Source organism: Tachypleus tridentatus, chromosome 13, assembly GCF_004210375.1.
Source record: "Tachypleus tridentatus isolate NWPU-2018 chromosome 13, ASM421037v1, whole genome shotgun sequence".
NCBI lineage: Eukaryota > Metazoa > Arthropoda > Merostomata > Xiphosura > Limulidae > Tachypleus > Tachypleus tridentatus.
The window spans coordinates 215,597,241-215,607,324 of NC_134837.1; the positions used below are offsets into that span (position 1 = coordinate 215,597,241).

The window sequence follows — 10,084 nt, forward strand, 5'->3', positions numbered from 1 at the left end:
AATTGAGATTTTGTGATCTTTGACTTTTTTTTTTTTGCAAGAACTCCTTGCTTTTGTTTAACTACAACTTGTATTTACTTTTCCTTTTGAATTTTTGTATGACAAGTTCTATTGTTTCATTGCACCAGAGATCTTGGTTTAGTACAGAACAGAAATCGCTTGTCTTTACTGCCATTTGCAGGAATGTGTACGACACTTGTTTACATTGGCTATAAACAAACTAAGCAATTACCTTCTGGTACACATTCTTAGATATCGAATTTACATTTTAATTGTTTAACCAGTAAACAGCATGCGATATTTCCCAGGTTGGTCTTTTAATGCCAATCTACTCCTGACACTACAGTTTTGCTTCATGAAAAAGTGAAGCATTTCTAATAGTAGTATTCACTTCAAATAAAAAGTGAAGCATGTACAGTAAACATAGCAATGTACTTAAAGTAGTGTATAATGATGCATTTTCAGTAATGTCTATTGTTGTGAAATTGAAGTTAGGATTAGATTTAACAATGCTTATCTCTACTCTGTTTTAATTGACTGAATTCAATATAGTTTGATTTTTTTATTCAGTATATTTTTTAAGGGTTTAAATTAGCTTATGGGGACAACATATGTGAGCAAGATATTTTATTAGCCTGCCTCTTGGCTCCCTCTTGCTGGTCCTACACTCCTTTTGTTTTATTTTCTGAAGGAGCCAAACACTTGCCTATTATTACTTAAACTGTGGTTTATTATTCAACATTACTTTAGGTTTCAACTTGTTTTGGACTTTTCTCACAACCTGTCACAACTCAAATACATTCCAAAGCCTAAGATACTCCTCTTATCAGAACACTTAACTTTCTGTTATGCTGGTTAATCCATGAGATACCACAAATCTGTTTGTTTTCACTATGCTTCTCTATAATACACAGTGGGAGAAGGTCCACTAATTTAAAATATGAATATATACGAACACACATTTTAGTTTTACTGTGTAGATTTTTAGCAATTTTATTACACAATACAAATGAATTGCAATGGTATAACAATTTTATAATGGATTCCCTGTTCCATAAAGAATTTTCTTTCTTTATGATTGTAGAAGTTCAAGATGTCAATGTATTTTGTTACATTGTTTGAACAGTGAAACGTTTAAGATTGCAAAATAAATTTATGCTGTTGATGCATCATTTTTTTTTTTTCTTTCTTTTCATCTGACTTAAAAACAAGAATAGTAGGACTAAGACACATAATTATAAATTTTGGCAGGATAGGAGTCATCTATAAGACTATTCTAACACCGTAGTTGCCCTTTGAAATGGGTTGCCTTTGGATGTGGACACACCAAAGTTAAGTGAGCTTAAGAGAAAGCTTGGATAATTATACAATAAGGGTTTGCTTTAAGATTTTTATTTATTCATTTAATAGCTTCTATTTAGTTTAGAGGAGGGATAGCCAGGTAAGACCAACAGGTTTCTTGTTACCCCAAAATGTATATACAGTAAGAATAAAAGTTAGATCTGAGATCTTTGAAGTAAAAAATACTTTAAAATAAATGTCATGTACACCAGCACAAATCTTTTGAATATCACCTTATTATACATGATAAATTTTATATTTTTCATAACCTGTTATATGGTCAAGCACATAAAGATGGTTTTTAAGAAACCATTATTCTGGTTGAGTTCCCAAAATAATATGAACTACCAACAACTTTCAAAGACTAACTGGTTTAAGTGCCATTTCTGAAATTGAAATGTGTAATTACAAACTACATTAATACCATTCTATTTGATGAATTCATAAAAAAAAAAAAAAAAAAAACTAGCAATAATACTTTGATACGGTGAGCAATTGCACCAAATATTAGATTAGTTTCATCAGAAATAGTGGCAGTCAGTAGGCCTAATACAGCAAACAAACTTTATTTGTATTGTAACTCAAATAATGTTGTGTTGCCATGAATCTGTTAATGACATGTTTCTAATGAAAATGAGTTGCTGTTAAAAGGGCACATTTCAAACATGACTCTCATAAAACATAAGACATTTCTTGTAAAAGAAGTTCAGCATTTGGTACCTTATACTTTTAAAATATTTCATAAATTCACCAACTACATAAGCACGAAGGTTATTAACTTCTGTCCATATTAGTTCATACTCTTAGCTAGTGAGGCACATTGATTATTTATAGCATATTAATATTTGTACAACTTTTACTACATTAATGAATATCTACTGGTATAGTATAATTAATTATAACAATACCAAACAATTTAACAAAAAGACAATTTTAAATATGCAAAATCACAATGAAAATTGGTTTTTCATTTTATAAAAGAGTTCTGTCTAGTTCATATGACAATGTACACTTTAATAAGCCCTACATCACTTGTAAAGACCTAGATAATAACAGTCTTGGTGTTTTGTTGCCATATGTTTCTACCTTCACTCCATTCTCAAATTTCGGGTTTTAACTCTCTGTGGTCTTGATTCTTCTTCCCGAGCTTCTTTACTAGCTAGAAGAATCTCTTGGACAAGTTTGAATCGAGATAGAAAAAGCTTCCATACTACATACCAACCTGAAGGTTGAACAAATGTGAAAAATAAGTACTAAAATATTTCATATTTAGTACAACTTGCACAAATAAAGGCTTGCAAGGAAATAATTTATCATTCAATCACCAGTTAATGGAATTACAATCAGTAATGTCTTAGTGTTTTACTCATTTTGTTGAAATAACTACTGAAATCCTTTAATGCAAAATCGAGAAAATCAAAATATTACTGGAGAAAAAAGTGTAAATGTTACCCTTATTTTCCCAAATGTGTAAAGAAATGAATGTGGAATATTCTTGTTAACTTGACTCAATATTAACATCAGCTTGAAAGGTTGTGGTTTTACTGTTCTACCAGGTTTTTCAGAAATGCTTTTTCTTACTTGGATAAATGTACAAGTATTCCAACTGATAAATTAATACAACATAAAGCTTCTGAATGTCTGATCTACAAATATTCAATTGCCGATTCATATGGTATAAGCCAAACTGACTTTTTTTAAACAAAGAATGGTTGTTCACATTAATGACAATTTTCATAGCAGATGAGATAAGACATAGTACATCTTCTGCAAAGCCTTTATATTTATGAGAAGATGCAAGAAGGTAACTAAAGACTAAACAAATATGTAAGGTTTAAAAACTTTTGCAGATAGTAATCTGCAATGACAAAACTCTCTTTTACAGTACAATGTCTAATTTTTCAGAGCATTGATTTACTGAAAAAGGTAAAAAAATGGGTTATATGAATTACATTTGGCTTAAAAATGACCTTTTGATTAAAACTTAAACACTCTCATAATTCTCTGTGGAATAATAGGTTATTTCATTCAAGTTATGAAAATGGGTAGCTACTTTTAAACGGTAATTTATAGGAAGTAAAGAAAATATTTAGTTTCACGTTTTGTAAGCATTGATAGAAATTTGTACTTCAAATTACTTTTTTTCTCTATTTAAAGTTCACCTTCCCAAAGTTTCAGGGTTAGGGTTTCCTCTTGATTACGAGAAACCCACTTGAAATAAAGAATGGCTGGCTGGTATGGGTATTAACACTTTCATGGATAAGTGTTCAAACCTAAGTTTAGTTACACTACACGTATATCGCGAAAGACATTCCATCATTGATAAAAATAGTGTAATAGTAATTGTTTAACATTAGCATCAGAATTAAGGCCTAATGTAACAATCAGACAAACTCAATTTGATAGTGAAAATATAGAGCAATCCCCAATAATAAACTGCCAAACAATGGGTTATTTAAGTTATTATGACTTTACTGAATTACGCTTATAGATCATTATTTCCCAATTTAAGTTACATAACCAGTCAAGAACATCATCTATTTTACTTTAATGTATCAAATGCTACAACTTTCATTCGCATTTAACTGAGTAATTATTACTCATACTAACGGTTTTAAATGAAAATTGTTTTAATTATCTTGGGCTTAGTACGCGATCACAATGCACCAACCAACATATTCGTGAGGACACGCAAACACTATAATTATCAAAGTTCAAACTCCTCAACTCAGAGTCCCAATACACTCAAACTTACCGAGACAAACCAAAAGTAGAACTAAGGCAATTGAAGTTATAATCGAGAGAATCGCTAAGATTACTTCCTTCATAACAGTCACTCTAGAATTATTTTAACACTGTCAAAAATTATTATAAAAATATGAGCTGTTAAGCATGTTAAGTTTTGCTTTTAACTTATGAGCATTTTATACGAACAAAAGCACGTGCTAAGCAGAATTACTGCCACCGACGTCGATTTGCTGCAAGTAGTAATTGCAACAGATATAACGTTAGCCGTTATAGAATGTCATTTTGTGTCTACAGTTACAATAACTGCAATGTTTAAAATTTGTTTTATATAAATCTTTTACCAAAATAAATGCCAAGTACTTACGTCTAACATCTTTCTTTCTACAGAGTTAAAATACTCTATTATGCTTGGTGAATATATCGTAGGCAAAAGTATCTTGTTTATAATAATCATATATATATATAAAAAAATAAAATAAGAGCCTATCGAGACTTTAACCAAACTTTATATATTCGTATTTATTACTATGTTGACTATAATTTCTTAATCTCAATTCTGCATCTTGTTTCTTTTTCGATATATAACAATGGAAAAAACTTCCATTATTGAGGTTTTAAGTATTTCACTTAAAACCAAACTTTCTAGCATTGAATTTAGAGCCGTAAATATCAGCACCAGTATAGCAAAAAATAAAATGACTACTTCACTGAAACCTTATAATGATCGATTTTAATATTGCATGCGCAAAAAGTTAAGTGATTTTTTTCACATCCGACTTGGCATCAGCATGGTCAGGTGGTTAAGACGCTGGATCCATACATCGAGGATCGCGGATTCGAGTCCTTGTCACAAATATACTCGCTCTTTCAGCTATGGGGAGCAGGGACGTATATTTTTTACTCTCGATGGAGGGGATGACTTTTCCAACCACTTATGTGGAATGCTCAACTTGCAAATTGGTAATCTCTGATTACGTGAACCTGAAAGCTGTAAACATGCAGTCACAGAGTAATCTTCTTGTCACGATACTTCAAAGTTTCCATGTAGGTTTGTATAAGTGAGGTGTTGTCAACAGTTTTCAAAATGTTAATAGAATAAAAACAAATGTCACAAATTAACTGCCACATGAATTTATTCCTGCACACTGCAGAGTATAAAAGATGGCCATTATACTTGACAAGGTTACTAAACTTTCATTGCATGAATTACGTTTTCAAATATTAATAAAATTAGTAATTACCCTTGATAAGTTTATATCTACTGAAAAACTGTTCATGTTGTTTGATAAAAATAATTAAAATGTCTTTGCAAACTCTTGAGAATTACACATCAATACAATGCAGCACATAATTATTCATACTTTTCATTGAAGTAAGATTCATTTAGTCCTCTAGTCTACATGTTCCCAAATGTAGACCTTCTTTGTGATGATCTCTTTATGAATTCTTTCATAAGCTTTTCTATATTTATCTTGTCGACCTCATCTTTGCGAGTGTGACAAACTACCACATAGTTCAGGCGGCACTAAGACATAGTTTACCTTAACCACGTCTTCAACCGTCTTAATACAGAAAAGCTGCGTTCACATTCGCAGTTAGATACTGCACATAAAAGCAAAATTTTCATAAGAAGAAACACTTCACTAAACATCTGCTTTCTTGTTTCATGCATTTTACAGTAAGCATCCTTCGCACCTTTCAGAGATACTGCTTTTGTTGTTCCTTTAAACATGTGCAACTGAAACTCGAGCTGTTGTGCAGAGATTTCTGGATAGAAGTTTATAACCAAGTTGTCAATTTTGCCAGATGTGATCATGTTATCAAGTGCCAGATATTGCCTCAAGTCATTGTTATCTGCATTAAATCTAGTGGTCAGATGTTCTATGACTGTGTCCACAAATTCAAAATGATGGCTTCTGTAGTAATCTCTAGCTGTTGCAGAATGGTGTTCTGAGCCATCACCTGTGATCCTTCTTGAGGGTCTGCGAATGCGTGGTAGTTCAATAGGCACCAGATCTAGGGAAGTTACCTTTTTCTCAGCTTCATCAAATATCTTGTAATTCTCCTCTGTTTGCAATACCCGCAATTGCTGAACTGTCATTGCAGATGCTTCGATCATGCCAGATACTGTTGCCGATTTTGCTTGGAATGCACGGTTTAGTTCCTCTAATGCAGCTAATGGATGCTGTCTTTCCTTTGTCAACTCTGTCCAGCAGACCTCGTGCTTTCACTGCTACATCTGATTTTTCATTTGCTAATTCAGACAAAGAATCAACAATGTCACTGTAGTGATCATTAGCACATGTAATTGCAGATAGGTGGCACAACCAGCGTGTTGGACACAGTGGGCGGATGTATTTAACTGGACCTTTGTGGCTGTCTGACGATGCAATATTTTCAAAGAGTCTTGTATTTGCCTGACCTCTGAAGCAAAACACCAAGTTCGAGTACCCACTGTATAGAATCTCGAATACATTCACAAGCTTCAACTGAATGTTGCATTATTAAATTAGTCTTGTGTGATCCGCAGTGAAAAAACAAAGCTGACGGTTGCTTCTCTTTTATTTTTGCCTGGCATCTGCTGTACGCACCACTCATGTTAGCGGCTCCATCATAAGTTTGTGCTCTTAATCCTGACAGTGGTAATTGAGTCCAGTCAGTACATCAAGTATAGTCGAGGATATTGTTTCACCAGTTGTATTGAAAACACTGTACAAACCAAGAAATGTCTCGTGAACGTCAAGGTTCTCATCTACGTATCGTACACATATTGCTTCCTGTTCGGCACCTGTAACATCTTGAGTGCCATCAACCATAGATGCAATGATTTTACTTTGCTGCACTTCGTGTGCTATGTTCCTCAGTATTTGATGGCTGAACATCTCCCTTATTTCATTCTGAGCCTAGGGTGACGTGAATGTGGTTTCCTTTGACAAGTAGGCCGTCAACTCAGGATTTTCCTCTTCCAGGAGCTTCATTAACTGCAGGAAGTTCCTCTCCGTATCAGTATGTCCACGTAATGGTAAACCCTGACGCAGTAAGAAATGTAAACTCCTGAATATTTTGACTAGACTTCTTTTGCATTCTTCCTGCTGCTTCTTTTTTCCATCACGTAGCTGGACAGTCATGGAGTTACATCAAGTGAACCTTCTGGAGATATAGCGAATCTGTGCTGAGAGGAGGATTGGTGTTCGTTGAATTTCTGTTTTGCCTTTTTCCAGTTGCAAAAACCGGTGGAAATGAAGGTATAATCCACTGGTCTCTCCAATTTCCCTGTAAAAAGGCCTCTATTTTCTGCCTTGGCACAATGAAAGCATATGATTTTTTGAGTCTGATTGAAGTGCAGCCATGGGAAGTCATCAAACCACTTGCCCTGGAAGTTTATTTTGAGATTTTGCTTTCTGTCGTGGTATTAGTTGTGCGTCTGGATGATATGGATTTCCACACTGTATTTGTGGAGTGTCAGATTTTTCATTACTGCACAAACTTGTTTCACAACTATCTGGTGATTCATGATGTGCAATAGTTGTACAAGCATTTTCAGACTCGTCCTCTCATGAACATGGTATTTCCTCTGTATGGCAAGTTTCTATTTCTTTGCTTGAGGTTGTTGGATTATCTTCATCTGCATTGTCACTTGTAATACCAGTAACTGGCTTGCAGAACTGTCTAATATCGGAAAGCGCTTCAGACGCTTGCTTGTCATAATTGGAATATCTTTTCTGGATGACTCAACAGGCTAAACTTACAGTCTTTATTGAAAAACTCTAACGTACAACGAACGAAGATAGAACAGAATTAAAGTAGGACTGAACTGTACAATGTATTTAAGTCGAACGCGCGAACATCCCAGTGACTACCGAGCCGACTGACCGCCTGGGCATCGCTGGGACAAAAAATGGTGCTAGTTACAACGCAAGTAATTGCAAGTTTCTCGAAAAATATTTAAACAATCGCAAATATATTATATTCCTGTTAAAGCTCATGAAAAGGCAAACACGTTGTGATATAATGTTTATAAGCACGTCTATTAAATAAAAATACCTAAACAAAAACTAGCAATACAATTCGAGTAGAGGCTTCAGGCCGTTGAAATCGCTCCTTTTGTGTTCTAATTATACAAGAAAATAAAATATTTTTACTATCTATGATAAGAGCATATGTTGTTCTTTTACCATAAAGCACCAGCACTTTATGAGAGGGCGGTGATAATCTGAAATTTCATGGATTAATGAGGGCCACAAACACAGGTCTAATTAGCCCTGTTGTAAAATCGAGGCTCAGACTAAAGGGAGCGGAGGGGGGTGTTGTAGGGCGCGTCTCGATCCGAGCGGCCCGAACCTGTCGTTAACTGTACACTAAACGTACACTGTGGTCAGCGGATTCGGCAGCTTAGGAAAGTAAGGCGTTCGACAATAAAACCAGCTAGACATGCACAAGAACAAATGGTGTAGGAAAACCGCATAATATACACATAAGATTGATGCAGCTACAAGCTACAAATGGCCTACCAGATCTAGATCACAAGAGTTTACGCTTGGAAGTAATATTTTCGAATTTCATGCTGTGTTCAATCTGTTGTGATGGGAAAATTCTAGTTAATCTTACACCTACATACAAGACGTAGGTAGATTCTGTGATGGTGCTTGCAAGCCTTGCATATATACTTAGGCCTACTTACTGATACTTACGAACTATCGTATAGATCGAAAAGCTTAGAAGCACGCCTATATTAAAGATGTACATTTCGGCTACTGAAAAAGCCTACATTTAGATCTAATTATGTAATTCGACTTGTAAGATCACGAAAATCACAAGAATAAACACACAATTTGTAGGCTGGTAATGCAATAAGATAATTCAACAGACCCAACTTTATGGGGGGGATGATTGTATGCACCATACCCCCACCTAAAATGAAGGGGATATATCCCCCATCCCCTCTTGTACTTGTGAGGAGGTCTGGGCTTCCTCAAAGATCTGAACCTCCCCTCAGTTGAACTTGCCTTGGGGGCCTGAACCTCCATAGAGGCTCTAACTTCTACCTCAATTGAACTTGCCTTGGGGGGCCTGCGACTCCTCAGCAACTCCTATCCCCGAGAGGCCCCAAACTTCTCCCAGATCAAAAAAGGGACTTGAAGCTCCTAGCAGATTCCTGTCCCCTCGTAAATTATTATAGAGGCCTGAGTTCCCTTTACTGCCAATACCGAGGATTGCCCCAACGAAGACTGGGCCTTTCTTTGTTCTTTGATAGCAGTCTTCTTTGTGGTCTTGTTTCCAGACTTTGCTTGCATATGACAACACATGCTTCAGACATAGTGATGCCGCGTGGTCGTCATTACAAAATGGGCACTTAATAGTACAATCATTGCCCAGGTGCCCAAACACTAAACACTTTGGACACTTCAGGATTTCGCATTGGCCCGACATATGTCCATTGAGCCCACAACGACAGCACATTTGCTGTATGCCTGGATAGTGGACCGTGGGCATGAAACTCTTTTTTTAAAGTAAGGAATGGGCTGTTTATTCTTTACACATTCCCACCTATTTCTCGTACACACTTCTGGGCACGTTTGATGTGACTCGTGCTCTATTTTGATGATGTTGCCGTATTTACTCAGTTCCGACACTATCGCTTCGTAAGGTAATTAATAAGCTGACCAGATTGTAATCCATTTAATGTTTTGTCCAGCCGGCTCCACTGAAACTTTTAATCCATTAAAAATAGTATCCTTTATTCAATAATTTGGGTTAACTGCGGACGACGACATCACCACATGTTGCCCTCCACCAAAATGTTGCAAGCACTACAAATTGTTTCCCCCTAGATACTCATTTATAGCGTCTATTACCGCCTAGGGTAGCTTTTCCGACCACAGTTCAGTAAATCATAAAGACAAAATCTGACAATATTTTAATACGCACACGACAAAGACACAAATTCTCAAAATACTACCCAGATTAACGAAAGAACTCGCACAACATGGATCAC

General features: G+C 35.4%; 1 protein-coding gene across 1 annotated transcript; it reads right to left on the reverse strand.

Annotated features, from left to right (window-relative positions):
* Nucleotides 1–961: 961 nt before the first annotated feature.
* Nucleotides 962–4,311, reverse strand: LOC143238181 (uncharacterized). The gene is made up of 2 exons (XM_076478174.1): nucleotides 4,097–4,311; nucleotides 962–2,563 (listed from the first exon to the last, which is right to left on the reverse strand). The coding sequence occupies exons 1-2, from the start codon at nucleotides 4,167–4,169 to the stop codon at nucleotides 2,430–2,432; spliced, it is 207 nt and encodes a 68-aa protein (XP_076334289.1). The 5' UTR covers nucleotides 4,170–4,311; the 3' UTR covers nucleotides 962–2,429.
* Between the last annotated feature and the right edge of the window lie 5,773 nt (nucleotides 4,312–10,084).